The sequence below is a fragment of the Canis lupus genome, chromosome 9, assembly GCF_011100685.1.
Source record: "Canis lupus familiaris isolate Mischka breed German Shepherd chromosome 9, alternate assembly UU_Cfam_GSD_1.0, whole genome shotgun sequence".
In the NCBI taxonomy this organism is placed as follows: domain Eukaryota; kingdom Metazoa; phylum Chordata; class Mammalia; order Carnivora; family Canidae; genus Canis; species Canis lupus.
Window position 1 is genome coordinate 31,051,087 of NC_049230.1, and position 23,816 is coordinate 31,074,902.

The following is a 23,816-nucleotide window of genomic DNA, read 5'->3' on the forward strand; positions in this document are numbered from 1 at the left end:
CCTGGATGTTTTCACATTAGTTTTGTGATCTGGATTATTGACAATAACTATCCATCCCTGACGCCTGTACTTAACTCTGGCAAGTTCCATATAGGGCAAACAAAGGTCACAAAGTGGCAGCACACGAGCCAGATATATTTTGTTTGTCCTACACAGTGTTTGTTAACATTTTGAATCAACATTTTTAAATTAGGAAATTTCACATATTTTCCCATTTTCAGCTTTTCTTTAAGAAGTGAAAAACTCTGGCAATCCTGGGCTGTAATCCTTCCCGTTAGGAAGTGGCTGGAGTTACTATTGCTCCCTTTACATATAGCATTTGGTCTCTGTTTTACCACAATCTCCACCACTCCCTATTATCTGACACAAAGCCCACTGCCCTCATTTACCTCACTTACTTGGCCCCTGGAGGCATTTAACTTTGAGATTATACTGTAAGATAATGGTATTAGTTCAAACAGAAGTTAGTTGGTGAGCAGACACTATGAATGCACTTGAGTGGTAAGCACGGCTGAATTCTAATTCCTTCCCCCCTCCATCTCCTTCCTCCACTCTCTCCCCAAAATGCACAGCACCTCATGATGAGTGCTGAGTATAAGACACTGCTCCTTTCTCCTGGTGAATCATAGCATAATTCCAAGTGAGCATCCTTCCACCAAAACCCTCCTTCCATGGCACCTTACTCACAGCTCCCTGGCACAGGCAGAGAGGTCTGGCAAGTTGATTTGGGGGTGCCATCTGTGACATTGCCTTTGGTTGCATTACATTTCCAGCAGACTAAAATGCAAGAGAAATAATGTGGTGAAAGGAGACGACCTGAGTATTTCAGAGAAGATGTAAGACACTGGGTGAGGGAGTGGAGTCTCTGAGGCAGAGCTGGGAAGGGCAGATGACAGAAAGCTTGAGATACTGGACTTGGTCAGAGGGCAGTGGATAGATGCAGCAGCATCTTATGCTGAAGAGTGACATGACCCAAAAGGAGGGTCAGGGTGGGAGGCATGCTGCCTGCAGGAGGGGCCCTGAGGTCAGAGGCCACTTGAAGAGATGTGAGGGGGTATTTCCAGGCATGGAGTCAAGTCCAACCTCTCCTCACTCAGTATGTAACTCTGGACCTCAGTCTTCATCTGTGACCTTCAGATGACCTGAAAGCATTTAGTCTTTTTGGCAGAGATCTGGCACCTAACACTTTCTACCTGCTGTTTCCATCATAAAGGTGCAATGAGGACAGGACCCTGATCCCTTTGGCTGGAATCTTCCTCTGGTTGATAATGTAGTGCTGTTAGCTATGCAAAATATGCCTTGTGTCAGTGTCCCCTAGAGAAGATGAAAGGGAAATATGGTTCCCAGATATCTCACCCGATAAGAAGGTCCAGAATGCTATTCTCTTCTGGCTATGCATGAATTGGAACTTGTGTATTTTGGTAGTAGGTTTTGGTAGTAGGTTTTTATCTTTTTGTAAAGGAGAAGTAACATCATAGAATACAGAAAGTGCCATGATGGAGCTATCTTCAGCCCTTCTACTAGGTCATCTGCTTTACCCAGGGTTTCTTTGAGCTGGCAGGCTGAAAAAGCCAAGGGTATTGACAAGAAGAAAGAAGCATGGACTCTGAAAGCCTAACTGGGCCTGTTGCAGCCCAAGCGCTCCTGGGATTTTATAGCCACAGCCTGACAGACAAAACCACCGAGAGAGCTGGTTTTCATCCATTATATAAATGCATTACTTCTATTACTCTCAGCTATACTTACTGCAATCGGCTTAAGTAATATTTAAGGACCACGTCCTTCATTTTACATAAATCTTAAATTTCACAGGCAGATACTATACCATCAACATCTTTTGAGTCCTCCCTGGGGCCTAATGTAGTTGACACTCAATAAAACATTCACAAATGGACTCCTTGCTCTTCAGTTCTTGAGTATATATGTCATGCACCTGCTATGCAATAGGCATATTACTAGAATTTAAGAGGCAAAAAAAAAAAAAAAAAAGGAGGAGGAGGAATGAAGCACGGTGCTTTCCTTCAGAGAGATTATATTTTGGTAGGGGAAGTCCCTATGATCATATACACAGCACCAATGAGTACATCAGTATGGTAAGTATTATGAGGAGAATCTTTAAAAAGTGCTACGGAAGCTGAGCTTGGGGTTAGTGATGGAAAGTTCCCAGAATAACTGTTGCCAGAGCTGAGACTTAGAAAATGAGTAATATAAGACTCTGACCATCTTGCAGGGAAACATGTATATGCATATGTTGTATGTGCACGTGTGTGTGTGTGTGTGTGTGTGTGTATAAATTTTTCTTGGTACTTCATTGTAGCTCAGTGTGAATAACTTCACCCCATGTTCAGCTCAGATCAGATGCAGAGGTATTCAGTTTCTGTTTTTCTTTATTCATTTGCCTTTTTTGCTTAAAGTTATTCAGCAACATTTGGATAGAGAATTCCTTCAAGTTCTCTATTAAAAAAAAAAAAGGCAATTACACATCATGATCAGAGGTAATGGGCCCTCAGTCTGAGTCTCTCCCCTACTACCATTCATTCGTGGGTCCTCAGGTAAGCCACATCCTTGAGCCTTGGCTGCTCCATGTGGTAAGAATTCATCCTCCTACCTTGCTAGAAAGACAAGGTGCTGGAAAGTTGTCCTTCAACGACTATTCAGGCAGCTGATGTTTTATTGAGCACCTGCCCTGTGCCACGCACTAGGACTTCTATTTGAGGTCGATCCAAACTTTCCAAACTACTGTTAAGTCTAGTCTTCCCTTTGACAAATGGGTTTCAAAATAAGCATGTACAAAATGTTCCTCCTTTGGCATCTTTCCTAAGAGTATTCTGAAAAGGAAAGCCAACCCTGGTCCCTAAAATGCAGGGCAAGTAAGAATGTGCTTCACCATCAAAATGACACTACTGTCTCCAGGCCAGGCCCCATCAGGCTTCTAGAAAATGGGCAGATAGCGCCTCCGACCAACCCAGGAGCCAAAATAATCCAGCCCAAAGCTTCAGCTAAACGTTTTAACGAATAAATTGTGTATCTGATCAATGTTCGGCATCTGCCAAAGTAGACTGGGATATACCCTTTGCAACCTTCCCGTCCCTGTCTCCCTGTCTCTGTCCTACCTACCCTGTCTCCTCTTTGATACAATTTTGAATCCTTCTTTTAGGGGTACAAAAGCCAACTCAAATGTGATCACAGAGCTATAGATAAACTTACTCCCTCCCACCGGGTGCCTCCTAAAACCATATTTTCGCCATTTCTTTCATTCTTTGAAAGTGCTTTGTGAGAAGTATGTGCAGGACTTCCCCTCCCTCTGCTCTTGACCCTGTGCAGCGATTTGGCCACTCCTGGAGCCAGGCCGTGGGAGAGGCAGCCATTCTTAGCCTCCCCGACAAAGAGGGTTCCCTTGGCAACGGGAACTGTGTGGAGGTTCGAGAAGGGGTTTCCCTCCACCCCACAGGTTCTCTTTCAACTCAAGAGCTCACCCCGGGTCTCTCATGGAGGCGTCTCTAACCAGGGTAGGAAAACAGCAATTTTGAATATCAGTAATTGGCGTTTGGAGACAATTGCTTTGCATGCAACAGGCAGGAAAATGTGGGGAGAGTGGGTGAGTGAACTCGACGGGCGGGGGAGCATCCTGGGTCAGACGGAGGGAAAGCTGGTTTCATTTCTGTACGCTGGCAAGTCTTGATCCCAAGTAGTTTGGGGCTGTAATAATCTCTTTATCTTTTGGGAGGCGGGAGAATGGGGAAGGATGGGAGGAGGGAAGCTTCTAGAGGCAAGTATGTACCTTGGTCTCTGGTTTCTCTTTTATCTTTGGCTTTTTATTTACATAAACACAAGGCAATCAGGAATGGTGCGTTCCCATGTCAACGTCAACTCTTGCCCATTATTTCTGCCAGTGCACTTGTGGCTCGCCCTCCCCACCCCTCCCGCCCCTGCTTTTCATTCTCTTTGGACTTTATTGTTAGGGTGACGGAGAAGAAAGATTTGTTCTAAAGTCAAGGGTGAATTTTTCTCATAGAAAGTCATCTCTGAACCTGAACGGCTGGGCCGAGGATTGGCACAGTTAAGACTCCCTGCTCTAAAGTCCCCCCTACTGATCTTGCAGGTTGTATGAATACTTGAATCCCTGTCACCAACCCATGTTGTTTCAGAAGACCTCGAATGTGTCATTGATTGAAGGAGGGAATGTCAGTTATTGACTGGGTTAATAGTAAGCAAAAGTTTCTTCACTCTCTTATCAAAAGTTGCTACAATAATGTAGAAGTCTGGGCTGAGGGCTGGGTAGAAGACACTGAGTGGGAGAAATAATTCAGCTCTTCCGTGTACTCCAGGACTTCATAGTGGGTGAGAACTGTGCTCAAAGAACTTCTGGAGAGTGAGCCCCCCCACACACACACCCAGCTTAAGGTCTTTGAGAGAAGCAGAGATATGCCTAAGTGAGGGATCGAAGGAAGCAGGCAGAGCACCATTCAACCTTCCTTTCCTTTCCTTTTCCCTTCCTCCTGTCCCTTTTCTCTCTCACTGTCTTTCCCTTCCCCCCCTCCCTCCCTGCCTCCCTCCCTCTCTCTTGCTCTCTTTTTAAAAATCATATGAGGCCTAAGCATAACTGTTTGAGGAAGATCTGGAAGGTTTTCAAGACGCATTAGAGGTCTTCTGGAACAACATGGGTTGGTGACAGGGATTCAAGTCCTATTTCTTTCATTCTGTGTTCAAACTTCCAGTAAACTCTTTTGAGACAGGGACTCTACTGTTTTCATTGTTGCCCTCCAGATTCTAACAATTATAAGACCAGCCACATTTTGGATGCTCAATCATTGAATGGATTCTTGAATGAGCAACCTGGGATCTGGTTGGTTGTTTACTTCTACCATTTGCATGGAGTGTGGAGCAAGAGCCAGTCTCCTGATCAAGAAACACAGCCTATAGACTCGCATGTGACATTAATAAGCAGTAGGACCGTGGTCAAGCTATTTCAGTTCTCTAACTCTTGGTTTCTCCATCCATCAAGTGATGGTGTTTGGGTAAGAATAGTGTTTTTCCACCAAAAGTAATTAGCTGAAGTTTTCCAACTGCCCTCCTGCCTGTGGAGAAGAGGATTTGTCAGAGAGGGCAATTCTGGTCAGGGATAGCTCCTGCAGAAAAGAATGGTTAAGACAGTGGAGGAGGTAGAGCAACAAGTGGCTCAGAGGTTGGTGGCCAGAAAACTCTGGGCCCTAGATAATCTCTGACATTCAGTTATGAGACTAATCTTTCCCAGTTTTGCAGCACGTCTCTTGCATTAGATACTTTCCAAAGATGAGTTGAAGTAGTACCCTGATTTTTTTCTGGTAAAGGCAAGCAACCCATCCTTCCTACAGGGGACCTAGGGGACAAGTTTTCACATGGCTGATAGGTTTGAATCATTGCCTCCAGTTAGTGATCAACTAGTCCTGAACCAGTCACATTCTTTTTCCTCATTCCAATATATTCTCTCATTTATTCAACAATCAACAGATAGTCATTGAAAGCCTATGAGACTAGACACCATTTATCAATGAACAAGAGAGAATAATAAGAAAAAAGATTCATGTGATTATTGCCTCGGTGCCACAAAAAAACCAAAAACAATGTCTGGAGACAGAGTGATGGGTGGTATTTGTAGGGGTAGAGTGGTCAAGAAAGTTCTCTTTGAGGTGACATTTAATGGTGAAAATCTTGATGTGGGAGTCTGTTCAACATGTGTAAGGCAAAGCAAAGTGTCTGGGACTAGAACAGAGGAAGTGAAGCAGAGAAGAGACATCAGAGGGGTAGAGTGAGATCACAGAGACTATAGGTGCCCCAAAAGCCGTCAAAAGGATTTGGGATCTTCGCCATTCTGCCCACTTAATTGGAATGGTTTTATTCTATCCAAAGTGCAATGGTAAGCCACTGGGCAGATTTTCACATGGAAGTGACAATATCTGATCACTCCAGCAATTGTGGTGAGCATAGTATATCAGAGACAGTATCTGAAAAAATGGTTAGAGTGAAGGGATTGAAAACTAAACAGCCTACATAGGAGGCCACATGATGGATCAGAAATTTGGGTGTAGCTGGATGGACCTGGATTTGAATCCTGACCTTGTTGTAACTTAGTCGCCCTGCCATTTGGCCAAGTTGTTTAACATCCCTGGTTTCTGTTTCTTCATCTATTAAAGAGGGATCATATTACTTACTTTGATGAGCTGAGACGATGAAAGGAGAGTCTGTATTTGTTATCTCATAGCAGATGCTCAAAATGAGAGCCATTACTGTAACCTTTGCTTTGTTAGCTGTCAACAACTCCATGGATGAGCAGGACAACTGAAGATGTCAGGTTCATGGCCAGTCTCACAAGTTACCCTCTCTACTCCATGCTTCCTTTGGGAGGAATGAGAGGTGAGAAAGGAAGTGACCTGCCTAAAGTCATGCAGCTGGGTAAGGTCAGGGCTGTGACAGGGCCAGGTCTTTATTCCCATGTAGTATTCTTTCTTCTATGCCAGGGTTCATCAAACTAAGGTCCCATAGGCTGGATCCAACTCGTCCCATTTTTATAAAGAACATTTAATTGGAACACAGCCATACTCATTCCTTTATGTACTGACTATGGCTGTTTTAGCACCAGGACAGCAGACATAAGTAGTTGCAGCAAAGCCCACATGGTCTACAAAGGCTAAAATATTTACTTACTGGCTCTTTATAAAGTTTGTCCATTCCCATTCTACACTATTCTGTTCCCTTAATTGAAATGGCTTTATTGTAGTAGCTTATGTATTATCAACTAGAAAGGGAACACCTTCTCCAGGTCTTCAAAACAGCATGACTGAGAGATTTTCTTGGGGAAGGCGTGGTCCTGGTGGAGTACACAGCAAGTGATGTTGGGCCCCTAGGAGCCGGAAAAGGAGCACTGGTCACCTAGGGAGGGTGGCAAAGGGAAAGGATGAGGACTCTGGCCAAAGGGGCATGGGTGAGGAGATAAGGCACACTAAATCCTTGCTCTTAGCAATTTCAGACCAAAAAGGCCGCTCTCTATACCAGAGGTAAGAGGAAGCTTGAAGGCTCAGGAAATAGGCTGATGCAGCAGATTTATTTGACCACCTCAGCATCAATGTACACAGATCTGGGCCTGTCTGGGAGACGTATTTGTGGACCTCAGGGCACATCCCCTTATACCACAGATGACCATCACTAGCATTGAAAGCTGTGCTTGCTTATTCTCAGATACCACAGCTCAGAATCTTATGGGCCTACGTGGAGAGTCCTCTTTTCTTCTCAAGACTTTAGGACTATGTAGGGACTATGTTGTCTTGTCAGGGACTCATTCCTTGCCTGGCCCTCAGGAAAGCCATAGATTGGCTTCATTCTCTTTGGCCTCCATGTTTCCACTGATGCACTTAGTTAGGTAGACCTTTCTGCTATGACTCTGCATTCAATCCCAACACGTGATTATTTACTCACTCCAAGGTAGGTACCCTCTGTTTGAGGGTACATTTATAGGTGTGGACCTATTGGTCAGAAAGCATTGATGGCTTCACTTGGTTAGATGTGTGGAATCCAAGTTTGACCTTCATCCTTAGGGATTCCTCTTGACTCCTGGTTTCAGACTTCAGCTGTTGCCGTAAGCAGTGGAAACTGAGTTACACAGTTCTTCAACTTCAGGTAATATAAATACAGTACCATGTATTTCTTGGCACTTTAAACTTTCCAACCAGCCTACATGGAGAACACCCCAGCTTTTTGGAATGCTAAATAATTCACCAGACCCATCGGGCATGGTGTTTCAGAACTCAGTAGGCTCCTTCCACTGATCCAATGAGCAGATGTGCTCATTTTTTTGCTTGCTCAAAATGCGTCAGTCGTTTGAACATCATGGACTCAGGACTTAGACCAGCCATGCAGTGCCTTGACATCCTCACTAATTCACTGACCGAGCAACTCCCCTCACATACACCTCAAGGGCATTCTTACCTAAATCCTAGAAGCAGGTCAATAGTTATGAGAGATCAAGTGGCATGATGGCTCAGTTCCAGCATGGGCCCTCCCCATCCAAGACCTTTTAAAAAGAAGAGGAAGAAAGAAAACTTTGTTGGGTTCAATCAACTATTCCCTTCCTGGGTCTTCTTCCACCCTGGTGCTTACATGAGGTTAGGGTCATCGTAGAAATGGTTAACAACACCTCAGATTTCCCCAGCTATCAGAAAGCACAGCATTCCCACACAATCTTTTGTGAGCCTAAGTGGCATAAACCAAAGAAGCAAATACAATTCACTTATAGGGGAAAATTTTTGCACATTCCCAGGCCCCCCAAATAATTTTTCTTAAGCTTTTCTGATACCTTGGGGCACATCTTGCTAACAGATTACAACCAAACAAATGGGAGTAAAGCACAGATGCTCACAGACACAGTTCAAAGCTATGGCACTTGATGTTGCGATGCTGAGTGTAGTTCTCAGGGAAGGAACTGGGGAACTGGGCAGTGCTGCTCCCCGGCTGCCCCAGGGTGTGTGCAGCCTCCAGGATGGCTTGCAGCAAAACAAATGCTAAGTGCTATTTTTGCTTTTCAGCATTTTTTTGGTAAAGGCAAAATTCCTTTTTGGATTTCCTTAGTTAGTGAAACAGGTACTAATGTAGATCTTTGGTAAAAGGGAACTTGTGTAACACAAACTTTGGAAAAGTGGCTGGTGGCTGTATAACACAAAGTCCAGCAAATCCAGAACCCTGTAGGCTGTTAGCAGAGCTGGTAGCCTTCCCGAAGCCCCCGGGGGCTCCCTGCGAAGCAGGTGAGACTGGAACAGCCCCTACGTTCTTGGGGCTTGCCATCAAAATGAGAAACTGCCGAAATGACATGAGCAGGCCAATTCAAGGGGGGTGAAGACAGACAACTAAACGGTATGTAGAAAGGAAGTGAATGCTACAGAAGGAGCCCACGCTAAAAATAAATGATTTTTTACAAGCGTGGTTAGCTTTACTGAGACTTAAAATTACGAAACACAGCATGCATTTTCCCCCTAAAATAAAAGCTTTGAGAAAGTTTGATCTGCTTCACATAAAAAGCTACTGAAAAAGGAAAGTATCTGTGAAAGCTTTTAAAATTATGACCATATTTCAAGTATGATAATCACCAAGAATATGTAATGCTATCAGAATTAGATCGACGTGGAATCACTTTGTTTGAACCAATTTAGTCATTTGTGTTACCCCACTGAAAAGACTCCCTAGCACTCTTATTTATGGAAAATATCTATCTACCATCATCTAGGAGCAGTCCAGGCCAGGAAAAAAAAAAGAAAAAGAAAAAAGAAAAGAAAAGAAGAAAAAATGGGCCAGTTTCATTGAATTCTATCTAGTGTGACAATTTTCCTGTCTCCCAAGTGAAAGTAATCATTCATTTTGTATTTAATCTGTAGCCAGAAGAATGATATTCAATGCTAAGTATGACATTTTGTGTTGTGTTTAGTTGGGACTGGACCCATCTGATTGACTGAACCAGTTAAGATGGTGCCCTTATGAATCAGCCTGTGCAGTGTAACCACCTAATGTCCATAATTTGGAACTGGGCATCTATCACACAGCCCTGCCCTGTCTTTAGTTCATTTTTTATTTCAGTGCATCACCGTTGGCCTGAGCGGATGGTGCTTCTGTGAGTTTTCAGCCTTTCTCCAGCAACACGAGATTTATAGCGTTATCTTTGTCCAGCCAGCATTTATTTCCCCAGATTTAATTGTGTTCCCGTTTTATATGATGTTGACAAGTAGTAACTGCTGAGTGTTTCAGTGCCATGTGATTAAAGCTAGTAGTGCGTGAGAGTGTCCTCCGGCCTGAGTTCTCTCTAATCCTCCTCTTTCCAAGACACACACATTAATAATTCTTTAGCACTGGTAGTTACAGTTTTTCTTGAACATTGTCGGTTTTGCAATCTGATGAAAAGCTTTTGTGTTTGAGGTTTGGGTTGTATTTGTGTTTATTGTACAGAAAGGTGGAAGGGCGGAGAGAAATGGGGGATTGTCAACTCTGCAAGTTGTCAGTGCGGGGATGTTAATGGAAAGAGAATTTTTAAATTATGGGATATCAAGTGGGGACCAGAGGGGAGGAGTAATTAGAGGACTTGGCCAGCGGAGGTGGGGGCGGGGCGGAGGGCAGGGCAAGGAAATGGGAGGGGTAGGCCATCTGGTGTTAATCTCCTGCTGTGTGTTTGCAGGGCAAAATAGTCAGGGTACTTTGTCAAGGTACAGTCTGCTTTTGCAGACACAGATGGAGCAAAAGGGAGATTAATACATGTGGTTCTAACCACCTTTCATATCTTTACAGCTAAACATTATTTATAGAAATCAATTAGTCCTCTGTCTCTGCAATTTTATTATGAGGCTCTGTCCAAGTTTCTGGCAAGCTCTTTAAGAGGATGATTGATGGTAAACTTTCAGAATGAATAAAAAATGAACCCTCCCTTAGGAATTGGTGTAGTGGAGAGAAAGGTAAATGATAAAAATTATAAACTCTGCAAGTCACTAGAAAACTGATGTAGGATCAGTGTGGTCCTTGTTATATGATTTTTGTCCTTATAGGTTTCATTTTATTTCTTTTTTCTTTTCTTTTTTCTTTTCTTTTCTTTTCTCTTTTCTTTTCTCTTATCTTTTCTTTTCTCTTTTCTTTTCCTTTCCTTTCCTTTCCTTTCCTTTCCTTTCCTTTCCTTTCCTTTCCTTTCCTTTCCTTTCCTTTCCTTTCCTTTCCTTTCCATTCCTTCCCTTCCTCTTTCTCTTCCTCTCTCCCTCTTTTCTCTTCTTCCTCTTTCTTTTTTTTTTCTTTCTCTCTCGCTCTTTCTTGAGCGCTCTCTCTCTCTCTCTTTCTTTACACACTCAACTGACTAACTGCTATGGAAACTTTAGGAGAGCCTAATGCCTACAACTGAGCTTGTGGGAAAGTAAAGATTTATTCATTTGCCAAGCTAGTAAATGCCACTTTGATTACTGATGCTCATATAAGATAAAGAATCCCAGGAAAAAATAGACTTGAGCTTTCATGTTTTGTCTTCTGGAAACTTTTACAAGTGATGGGAGCTGCCAATTGGCCTCTGTTAAATGAGTCTAGGAGCCAAGTAATGATAAATATAAAATCCCATCGCAGTGAATTCCATAGAAGATGCATGCTGATATATTTTGAAATTCTAGTCTTGGTAGTCTGCTACTATAGCTTACACCTCCAAGCTTAGAAATGAACTTGGGGCAAAGCTCATATCCCCAGGGTTTAGACCTGAAATAGTTGTGATGGCCTGGATGTGAGGATGGAATTATTAAATAAAACAAAGTTCTGAATCCAGGAGAGAACAGGAGACAGTGGCAAGGTTGTACAGGTTCTAACTCCAGCTCCTTGAATGTTGGGGTGGTAAATTGTTCTGTTTTGTTAACTATTTTAAGAGGAAAAAGGGGGATGTCTGGGTGGCTCAGTGGTTGAACGTCTGCTTTTGGCTCAGGCAGGGCGTGATCCCGGAGTCCCGGATCAGGATCAAGCAGGATCAAGTCCTACATCAGATTTCCTGCATGGAGCTTGCTTCTCCCTCTGCCTATGTCTCTGCCTTTCTCTCTCTGTGTGTGTCTCATGAATAAAAAAAAAAAAAAAAAAAAAAAAAAGGATTCCTTTGGCCTCTAGAATTAGAGATTTGTGTGCAATTTAAAAAATTACAAATGATGCAAGGAGGCTTCAAGCATTTATTCTGTTTCTGTCTCTGTGAAATGGGATGATAATAGTACCTACCTCACAGGTTTGCTATGAATATTAAATGAAATCAGACATTAAAATATGTAACATGATGTAAACCCAACAAATTCTCCCATGGTAGTGTTATCAGAGGATTCAGATTGACTTTTTTCATTTTTTCATAAGGTTTGGTGTTTAATATAGAACTTGTTCCTATTTGTTAATGATAAATGTATCTGAGGAGGCCCCAGTAAGTGCCTTTAGGGTGGACAACCTTTACCCTTTCTTTTATACCCCACCCTGTATTACTTGATATGGATCTTTGTATACAGTAGGTGCTAACCTCTTTCTGATATAAGATTCCCTAAGTTTATTTTTTTATTTTTTTTAATAAATTTATTTTTTATTGGTGTTCAATTTACCAACATACAGAATAACACCCAGTGCTCATCCCGTCAAGTGACCCCCTCAGTGCCCGTCACCCATTCTCCCCCACCCCCCACTCTCCTCCCCTTCCACCACCCCCAGTTCGTTTCCCAGAGTTAGGAGTCTTTATGTTCTGTCTCCCTTTCTGATATTTCCCACACATTTCTTCTCCCTTCCCCTATATTCCCTTTCACTATTATTTATATTCCCCAAATTAATGAGAACATACAATGTCCTTCTCCGATTGACTTGCTTCACTCAGCATAATACCCTCCAGTTCCATCCACGCTGAAGCAAATGGTGGGTATTTGTCGTTTCTAATGGCTGAGTAATATTCCATTGTATACATAAACCACATCTTCTTTATCCATTCATCTTTCGATGGACACCGAGGATCCTTCCACAGTTTGGCTATTGTGGACATTGCTGCTATAAACATCGGGGTGCAGGTGTCCCGGCGTTTCATTGCATCTGAGATCCCCTAAGCTTAGATGGGGTTTTCCACCTCTGCAATTTAAGCTGTTGATAAAAATGTATACAGGCTCCGCATAAGTGCAGTTTCAAAATATGTAAAATATCTAACTTCTAAATATTTGATGATACCCCACATCATACAGAATATTTTCTAGCTCCCAGTTTGATGAAAACACCTAAGGCAATATCTGCCACATAATATGTGCTTGGCAAACCATTTATGAGATGATGAATGAATGCATGAAACCTACATAGGAGAATAAAAGAGAACCACGTGTGGAAAGGGTTTTAAGTAAATTAGATTTCAATAAAAAAAATGGCACAAACTAAAATAATTGCTTGTAAGCTATGAAAAATATGTCTTTGTAATCTAGGATAAAACAAGTTATTAGAACATTTGGAGCAGCTCTTAGAATCCATGAGACTGCCGTATAGCCATGCTTATAGGAAAACCAGGATGCTGGCAACAACATGATTTGTGGAGCCGACACTATTTAGCAGGCTGTTGGCAGCGCCACGAATAAGCCCCTGTCATTATTTTCATCCTGATTTCTTGTAAGAGTCAACGTCCCAGGAGAGTCTTATTGGCCTAACGTGGGTCACATGTCTACCCTATCCCCAAATGTCTTATTTATACTCCCATCAAAAATGCATAAAATGAGGAGAGGTGATTCTCCTAAAAGAGTGCTGCAGCCAAATTAAAAAGGAACAGATGGCAAAAAATAAACGTTCATAATATAAACTTACTAATATCTAGATAGAATAAATATGCATGTTGAATTAAGTTTCCTAGGGCTGCTATAATGGAGCACCATAGACTGGCTGGCATCAACAAACAGAAATTTATTGTCTCTCAGTTCTGGAAGCTGGAAGTCCAAGATGTAGGCAGGGTTGGTTCCTTCTGAAGGCCATGGGGGAAGCTGCTGTTCCAGGTCTGTCTCCTTGGCTTCTAGATAGTCATCTTCCCCAATGTCTTCACATTGTCTTCCCTCTGTACATGTCTATATCCAAATTTCCTCTTCTTATAAGGATACCAGTCCTATTGGATTAGGGCCCGCCCTAGTGACTTCATTTTAATTACCTCTTTAAAGACCCTATCTCCAAATCCAATTACATTCTAAAGTACGGGGGTTAGGGAGTTAAGACTTTATCACTTGAATTTGGTGGAGTGGGGATGGGGTGACTAATTCAGCCCATAACTGCATGCTATTAAACACACTAATTTATTGAATTAAATGAATGGATATGTCTGTGGACAAACACCCATTGTGTTGTCTGTAGCAATTTTTAGTGAAAATGGAGTAATGGTTTAGCAAAGTCTACAAAGATCTTTGATGTTCTGGATTTTCTGACTGAGCTAATTAGAACAGAGATAAATAGTTTTATCCCATCCATTATTTTTCTTTTAAAAACATATTTGATCCTCAACTACAGAGTTGCTATTGAGCACTACTATAATGGGGGAGGGGGGTATTGGGAAAGAATTGAAGAATTATTTATGTGGGAAAGAATTAAAAGTAGTAATAATAAAGCTTAGCTTTCTGACCTTGAAAAAATTAAAATTGAAATAAAGACACTTTTGAATCTTGAAAACAAGAACTGGTAACCACTTTATATCTGAGATGCCAATTTTGCCTATAAAAATTTTCAGAGATTTTTCTGAGAGCAGAGCCAAGCAGAAATGACTCATATTACCTCCACTACACATACAGATTTTCTCTTCGACTCTGGCCACTGTTCAGACTTGACTCTGTCCAGCCTGGAGCAATACATCAAGTAAACAATATTCATGTAGCGATGCAGAAAGCCCTGGCTGGATCCTGGGCTATTTAACTTGCTTCCTAAAACTCCCAGCTCTCAGAGTTTATGGTCCTGTGATTCATATTTTCTCAACACCCGCATTTGTGGTCTTCTCCCATGACCAATGTCTACTTTTTCTAGACCCCTCATCCTCCATACCCATATTTCCTTGGAAAGATGTACTCCATTAATCCAGGAACTGAGAGATGGAACTAAAAGTTTAGAGGTGGTTTGTATTATTTATGTCTGTGTAGGGGTGAGGTGGCATCTGAGTGCCATCAGGACTTGGACCTCAATAGGACTTTGTCCAGTGAACTTTGCCAGATAGTGTCTACCTTCCTCCTCCTTCACTTCTAGGGTCTGTGAATAGTAGTTCACTGGATTTAGATGGCAAGCCAAATAAGCTATGTAATTGAAAGTTCCAACTCCATCTCTGAGGAAGAGATCATCTAGAAACTTAAAACAGCTCTGTTTATTATTGTCCTTCAGCATATTGGCATAATGGGATATATTTTGTGGAACGTATGTGTATTGGTGTTTATACCCATAATCACAGAATTTGGGTGTAATTCACCAGCAGTAGCTGGGATGACTTTGGTATAAAAAGTACCCCCGTGTATATTAAACAGTAAACATTTGAACTCTGAGGCCTCATAATTTGTCCCACACACACATCATTTTATTCTCCTTAGTTATGGGTACACATTCCGTTTACCATGCTTTCCCACCCTTCTGCTGGCAAAGACCTCCATCATGTCTCATGCACTTCTAATCCTGATAACTTCTGAAGGCCTTTTACATCCCAGCCCAAACAGTAGATCCTCTGGGAATCCTTCCCTCCCCACTTCCCTGCTTCTTCATCTCAGTCAGATGTCCCTCCTCAACATCTCATAGCACATTCTCCATATACTTATCTGTTCTCATCCTGTATCATGTAACACATTGTTATTGTGTCTGTTTCTACCCAAATTGCAAGCTTCATGAGGTGGGGACTGTGTAGACTTCTTAATCTCCATCCCTTAGCACTGTCCCTGGTGCTCAATAAATGCTTAATGGGTAGACAAATGAATGAATGAATAAATGAACAAATTAATTAAAATGAAAAAATAAATGAACAATTGGAGAGACAACTTTCTTAATATCAACAATCTGGACTTTCTGAAAGCATCTTTATTTGAAAGTAATACCAAACTTCCTTTAATATGGACTCGGGGGGCAGCCCCGGTGGTGCAGCGGTTTGGTGCTGCCTGCAGCCCGGGTGGAGATCCAGGATCGAGTCCCACGTCAGGTTCCCTGCGTGGAGCCTGCTTCTCTCTCTGCCTGTGTCTCTGCCTCTTTCTCTCTCTCTGTGTCTCAATAAATAAATAAAAAATTTAAAAAATAATAATAATAATATGAACTAGTGTCCCTCAGATTCCAAGTTGAAAATAGCCTGTGATCCCCACATTATTCTTGGGGCATTATGTTACAGAGTTCAGCCCATTTCTCAGGATAATGCATAAATTTGTTTCTCAATAGAAATCTGTTCTGTCAGTTAAAAATACTCAGTGGTGGTAACTATTGCACAAGCCACAGTGGAAAATAAAACCCAGTATGGACTGCCAAAATTATAGCCTGCTAAGAAGAAATGGTAATATACATAATATGTTCATTATTATGCTGTAGTGAAAAGTACACTGGATTTCGAGCCAAAAGGCATAGACTCAAGCCTGGTCCTCGGCATTTGCTAGTTGGGTGGCACTGGGCAAAGTCTGTTCGTGTTTCAAGGCCCACCTAACTTGATTTTCATCAAATGAAATGGGGTTCACTTGAATTGTCTTATGAAGTTTAAATTCTCTGTCAATGGAATGGAATGAAAATTTATATTGCTTAAGTACCTACTGTGTTCCTGTCACCTTGTTAAGCATTTTAAAGATGAATAAATGCAAATACAGATTTTCCTCCAAGTCGGATGGGATCTGTTTCTTTCTGTTCCATCACAGAGCTTAACAGTTACAAATATATTTTTTTAAGATTTTACTTATTTATTGAGACACACACAGAGAGAGAAAGAGAGGCAGAGACACAGGCAGAGGGAGAAGCAGGCTCCACGCAGGGAACCCAACATGGGACTCGATCCCGGATCTCCAGGATCACACCCCGGGCTGCAAGCGGCACCAAACTGCTGCGCCACCGGGGCTGCCCTATTTTTTAGAAAATATTTCAAAATTACCCAGAGAGTGAGCATTCCATGCCGTTGTAATTTGTATCTTCTAGACTATTGTCTTGTAGTATATAGGCCAATATTATATAGACCACTCTCACTAAGCAGGAGTTTATTGGCATGAGATCGGGTATTCCCTATGTCTCATCTCCTTGTCAAGTGAAGTAGATCTGCCAAGAAAATACAAATGAGTGCTGTCTGGATAATGTGTTCTACATACCCAAACTTTTCAGAGTCCTAGTGGAATCTATAAAATGCCCGTGCCAGCAGTCAGCACCACATGCCCTCCTGTTGCCTCTGAATCAGCTGTGTGGGACGCTTGGCGTCATATAGCCCAAACATTCAGATGTTGGACTCATTTTTTTAATTTCATATGGGTATTTGGCACTCAGAGAAACAGCTCACTTCAGCCTGGAATACAACATCCAAGGATTGTTTAAACATGGGATTAGTCTGGGCTTTCTCGGGGGAAATGTCCTTTTCAACATCACTTTCTAGAACAGTGACCTGATCCTGTTTATGAACAGCATTGTCAGCATTGTTAATACCAACGAGAATTCTTTCTCCTCTGTTATAATCACACTCCTCCATCCTTTTTCCTTTCCATTGCCCTAATTCAGGTGTGTTTACAGGACTCCTTATTCCACCCTGGAACTCACCTAACCCTTTCCCTGCCACTGCCTTCCACATATGCCTCTGCATAGTACACTCTCACTCTCATTTCAGTGCAATCTACCTGCTGAAAAACATGCAGAGCCTCCCTTTCACCTACATAATAGTTAAATGCATTAAGGTCTTCCAGAATCTGATGCCTAGTGTGGAGAAGAAAAAAGCACAAGGGAAGAAATCAGGTGGTCTTTGTTTCAGTCCCAGCTGTGCCACAGTGGAGTCTTGTGACGTTGGAAGGGCTTTCCCTCTTAGATCATATTTCCTTTGATGATGAAATCAAGTGATTGGACAAGAACCGAGATGCTTTATGAGTGGCACTCAGGAACCATTCCTTTCCTATAGTGCCCTTGGAATTCATGTTCCTCAGTCCTTGGCTTTTTCCCACTGAGCCCCAGGGAGCTTCAGAATCATCCATGTAGTCACACTTAGCAGACCAGAGTTAACTCTTAAGATCAGAACCCTTTGACCTCCCTGAAGGCTTTGATCTCTGAGGTTGCTTCCTGTGCTAACTTTCCACAGTCCTACCCCCTTCTTTTGATCTCATCCATCCACTGCCAAAATGCAGAGCCTACACCATGACCAACAGCACTCTGAACATTTCCTCTGAATGTGTTTGCAGCATTTAGGTCACTGGAAAGCCCTTGATTTCAAGTCACAGTCCTTAGTCAGAATCTTACCCATTCTACAAAGCTCAGGTGAGCCTCATGAAAACTTTGTTAGTAACCCCAGCTGGGAGTGATCATGCCCTCCATACCTGAGTCCCCACAGTAGGTTTTCACTTGATCATGAGAACACTATACCACCTCACTGGCCTTCTTGAGTACCATATTTAATGATACTTATGTAGCTTTCTTGGCCCTCTACTAGAAATAAACTCATATTTTAAGATAAGCTGTGTTTATTTTTATTTATTTATTCATAAGAGACACAGAGAGAGAGGCAGAGACATAGGCAGATAGGCAGAGAGAGAAGCAGGCTCCCTGTAGGGAACCTGATGTGGGACTCGATCCCAGGACTCCAGTATCACGACTTGAACCGAAGGCAGATGCTCAACCACTGAGCCACCCAGGTGCTCCTAGATAAGCTGTGTTTAAATTCTAGTTCTTTCTATTAGTTGCAAGTCCACACACAAGTCATTGAATCTGATTCTTGGATAGCATCTACTGGACATCCAGCAACTAACAGATTGCTAGGTCATCCTACAAAATCAATAATTATTTGCTTAGCAGGAGGAAGAGACAGAAATTTACTAAGACCTACCTGATGAGCTTAGTGTAAGGGTTAAATGAGAAAAAAAAAAGAAATATATATATATATGTATATATATGCATATATATATACACACACACACATATATATGTTTCAAAACATTGGTTCAAATATTAAACACATATAAAAACATACAAGCTATCATTAACAATAATGAAAACATATTGAGTGCCAATTTTGTGACAAGAACTATACATAATTTAGAAGCTGGCATGGTGTGGGTAGAGCAGTATAAGCTTCGGAACCAACTAAGCCTGTTTTCTCATAGCCCTGTTTTTCTACTTTGGATAACTTTGAGTTATCTAACTCCTCTATACCTTCATTTTTCTATATTAGGGTACACTGTCTGTGAGGACTAACTATCCTGCACTGTGATTCAGTTGACACCTCCAGAATCTCTCCATGGTAGTACCTGACAAAAGTGTCTCACTCGTGCTACACATTCATTGCAGACAAATGGGAGGCTGTGCTTCTGCTAGTTATTCAGAGACTTGGGGGTGGAAGCTGGCTTCTGCATCTTACGACTGTGTCAGCCTGGACATGTGGAACTCCAGGTGTTGTAGCAGTGGAGGAGAGGGGAAGTTTTCACACCAGCAATTAATGCCCAGCACAGAAGTAACCTACGTGACTTCTAGTCACAGAGTCAACCTCAGTGGGCCTTGGAAGTACAGCCTTTCATGAACTCAGAAGGAGAAGTGAACCAGACACTGATGACCATTAGAAATGTCTGGTGAGGATAATAATGACTACTATGTAGGCCTCTTGGGAGAATTAAATGTAATGACCTCACCAAGTGGGTCCAGGTCTCCAGCAACTGTTGGCGCCTTTCCTCTTTTCCTCCTGATGAACTGGGACAAGTTGTATATATGTTTGTATTCCTTTTCTGTTTCTAACTCAAGTCTTTGCACATAGTGCTCAAGAAATATTTACTAAATCACTTTAATAAGCAATTTGAAGTTATTTTTCATAAGCTATCTTAAATTCATAGGAAATGTGGTTTGTGGTTATAGAGTGATAATTACAAGACTCATTTAACATTTTGAATGATTGTTTTTTTTTGAATGATTGTTATATCTAGAATATCCATAAACATAAAAGCACTTGCCTTTGTTTTTTTTTTTAACAAACACTTTCAGAATTCACATAACTTCCTCCTAAGTCTATGTTTCATTATTATTATAAGGCATTTTGTTAGCATGACAACACTGGTGTCATACGGGTGCCAATTTCCCCTCTTCTTCCTTTTCAACAAAATCCAGACTTGATTCAGGTCTCCTCCTAACCATATTACAGCCAGGTGCCGGGGCAGATAGGCCCAACCCCAGCTTCCAAGGAGGGCCTGAGTGACTTAAACGTGCTTCCTTTTCTCTGACTAGCTCGGGAAGGAGGTTGTGCCCCAATTTGCCGTATAAAAACAAGAGAGGTAGTGTGCTGGATGGCTTGTGGGGAAAGTTTTCTCACTCATGAGACAGAGGGATGGGGGGCAGAGAGAGAGGGAGAAACTGCCTCTTTCTCCTATGGTTGGGTTGGATGGGACCCTGAAAACTGCCACACACCAACCTGGGGCTGAGGCTGAGGTCCACAGAGCAGAAAGATGCAGGGATGAATCAGTCAGGCCCAGAACTTGCTCTCCCTGTTAGGTGAGGTGATAAACTGTTTATTTTTTTAAGCTAATTGGAAACAAGGTTTTCCATTACTTCCAGCTGAAAATATCCTAATTGAAACTAATACTATTGTATATTCAGACTTATTCATTAAATAAGTAAGAGCCCACTGGGTTGGGTGTTTGGGAAATAGTGGTAAATATATGAGAAACAGCAGCCACCTTCACAGAGTTTATGGTACTGAAGGGACAGAATCATGTGCCGTCTGTCGTCAGCCTCGTCTTAGTAAGAGGCAGCATCGTCTTCCATTTGAGCTGCCTAGAAACCCTGGAGTGATCGTGGACTCCTCTTTTTCTTACATTATGTATTGAGTCTTTCAATACCTGCATTTTGCCACACTCTCAAAATTTATTCAGACTTAATCCGCTTCACATGTCTCATACTGTAACTCATCCTGGTGCTAGTTTCCATCATTCTCCAGTGGTTAACTGCAGACTGCTTTTCTGTTTGTGTAGAAATGACTCTTACTTGCCACAGTAGCCAGAGTTGCTGCTTTCAGGGGATGGAGGACTATCTGCAGAAGTTGAGGAGTGAATGGATAAGTGGACACAGCAGGCTTTAGAGAACTGTTTCTAGAATTTTTACTATGAAGAAAAATAAAGGTAGACCTTCCACTCTACTAGAGTAGTGGTCTCAAGGGAGGTGTCTTGTTTTGTTTTTTGTCTTAATAGGGTGATAAAAGAACCTCTTTGAATATGGGGAATGTTATCCAGGAGAAAGGGATGGGGGTTCTGGAGATGCAAGAGAAAGTGGAAACAAAGTAATGATTCCTGAAGACAGGCAAAGGGAGGACATCCAGAATCTATGTGGGGGACCAGCTGTGCTCTCCTCTGGAACTAAAAGAAAGGAGCAGAAGAAGAGTACAGAGGTCAGGAGTTGTGGGACCCTCTGTCAGTTCCTAATTTCTTTTTGAAGTGTGAGGCGGGGTATCCACAAAGAGTAAGAAGGAAAACAAGGGGGAGATTGTAGGGTGAACGAGAGATGAGAGGAGAGCAGACAGGTAAAATAATCATTAGCTGGAGTTGCAGAGCAGGCTTCTCCTGGAGGTTCCTGGGGACGATGCCAAGCCATGCTGAGGGCATAGCTTGAAGGTAATGATAACAAATCAACAGCTGCCCTGTTGTCCCTGCTGCAGTGGTGAGTGTGCCCTGCTGGCAGCCTTGGTGGTGATTCCTGAAGATGCTTAAGCTGGGAGGCAGCAGGGGAGGTAGCCCAGGATAATTCTGATGGTGTCACTCACTGATTTTTGGCCCATCTAATGATCTATCAGGAAGCTTAGACTGCAGGGATTGTGTTAATAAGGAGAGAGGGCCCAATCAGACCAATCTGGAAAATCCACATACATCAGTGTCAGCCATTCAGAGGTGAAGAAACTTTTCAGGTCCCCATTCTGGGTTCCGAGAGTTTGCTTCTGTTCTAAGACTCAGGGATTCACATAAAATAAAAAATAAAAATGGAAGTATCTTCAAAAAATGATCTTGTAGAACAAAGGAAATAATGATTAGTGAAAGCACCCATCCATTCATTCAGCTGACATCTGTAGAGCTCCTCCTATATCCTAGGTGCCGCCAGGTATTCAAACCCTGTCCTATAGGGTTACCTACGCAGAGTGGGAGATAGATACCTAAGCAAATAGCCACCAAAGCAAATACAGAAATAGTTGTAAGAGTTATAAGAACCTAGAGAAGCAAGTGACAAAATCTGCAGGAGGCTGATAGGAGTGTGTGTGAGTGGGTAGGTCATTGGGAGGTACAAGGATTGTACAAGGCCAGTCTCATGAAATGTCCTCCAGTCGTCATAACATCCCCTTATTTATGTCTCTTCTTACCTTGCCCCTACTACCACCACACATGTCTCTGTTTTTCCATTTGTTATAAGTCCCTTTGGAAATAACAATCACTTCTAAACTTACCTTCTGCACCTGGAAGGAAATGGAGAGCAGGAGGAGTTCCTGAGAACCAAGCAGTATAGGGTCTGGACCCCAAGGAAGAGATTGACAGAAGTGAGAAACTCAGTCAGAGTCCCTGAAGGAAGCAGGACTGGCACTAGGAAACCCACTAGATGGGGAACGGGCTCCGGGGCCTCCCTGTGGGACCTCCACTGGAAAGTAGAAATAGCCCAAGACATTGTCTTATGTCCTCCCCGGGCCTTTGTACTTGTTCTCTCCTTTGGCGGAGGTGAGGGACTGGAACTGGAGAGTCTGGAGTGAGTGGTTCTGCTCTGTGCCAGGGAAGGAGCCATGTGCAGACAGGAATCCTGTCTCCAACATTAATTAGCCCAGTGGACGGGCCAGGAGCCTGTTTTTCCCTCTGACCTAAGCAGCACCTTCTACCCCAGGAGGTTCTCTACAAACCAGAGTTTGCAGCAATGGTTATAACAGCAGTGTGATGAGCATCCAGGGCATTCCAGGAAGTTGTGTTGTTTATCCCCAAACTACCTCTCCATTTGTGTGTAAATGAGTCGCATGATTCATTTTCCATAAACAGGGTGGGTGAACAGAAGGGGGAAAAAATCTGAAGGCTAGGGACTGGCATTTCACTTTGTGGAAACTGGCAAGGAAAAGTTATTTTCTTCATTTTGGCAACCTTCTGAAAAGAGGGCAAGTCTTTGAAACAAGAGGTTGTCCCCAGCTGGGTCACATCACTCCCAGTCTGGGTCTTCACACGGACCTATTAAGACTGTCCAGGCACACAGATGTCCTCGCAGAGGAGAAGACAGGAAACAGCAGGGGAACATGTGATTGAAATGCAGACTCGACCCAGTCCAGCACTGAGGTCCTGAGGAGGACACATGGAGGAAGCAGAGCTAGCAGAGGAACGGACGGGGGAGGGTCTTTGCCTGGCTTTGTTTTTTATCATCCTAAAATTGAATCTCCTTGATCAAGACCTTCCAGAATTTGACCCCCCAGCATCCTTTTATACTAGTTAGTACCAGGAATAATCATAACAGTTGTCTTAGTCCGTCTGGACTGCTGGAACAAAGTACAACAGATGAGTGACTTACAAACAACAGAAATTTATTTCTCACAGTTCTGGAGGGTGGGGAAGTCTGAGATCAAGGACTTGGCAGATTTGGCGTTTGGTGAGGACCCCTTCTGGGTTCATAGACAGCTGTCTTTTCGCTGTGTCCTCACAGGGCAGAAGGGGGTGGCCAGAGAGCTCCCTGGGTCCTCCTTTATAAGGGCACTAATTTAAAAAAAAAATTAAAAAATAAAAAAAATAAAAATAAATTTAAAAAAAGGCACTAATTCCATTCATGAGGGCTCCGCCCTTATGACCAAATCACCCCTCAATTCTCAGTCTCCAAACACTGTCACACTGGGTGTGTTAGGGTTTAACAGACAAAGTTCGGGAGAAGCTGAACATTCAGTCTATGGCAGTAACAAAATTAAAATGACTCTGGTTTTAATTGCATGCTTACTGTGTTCTTGTCAAATCCATGGTATTTTATATTGATTATCTATTTTATCTCCACTATTCTAAAAAAGTGAACATCATTATCCTTATTTTACAAGTGAGAAGAATAACTAAATGTGATTAAGTACCTCTTAGCTCCTGAGCAGATACCTCAACAGAGCAGAACTGGGATTCAAAACCATGTCGATCTGACTTGAAAGAACGGATGCT

General features: G+C 42.4%; 1 protein-coding gene across 2 annotated transcripts in view; it reads left to right on the forward strand.

Moving 5' to 3' along the window:
• The first annotated feature begins 3,334 nt into the window (after positions 1 to 3,334).
• Positions 3,335 to 23,816, forward strand: part of ANKFN1 (ankyrin repeat and fibronectin type III domain containing 1) — a 293,015-nt gene continuing 272,533 nt past the window's right edge. The window contains exon 1 of one of the 2 annotated variants that reach the window (XM_038547805.1): positions 3,335 to 3,509. In XM_038547805.1, the coding sequence (XP_038403733.1) occupies positions 3,489 to 3,509 (21 nt within the window). In that variant the 5' untranslated portion in view covers positions 3,335 to 3,488. The remainder of the gene's footprint in view (positions 3,510 to 23,816) is intronic. The other variant, XM_038547804.1, reaches the window with a different exon arrangement.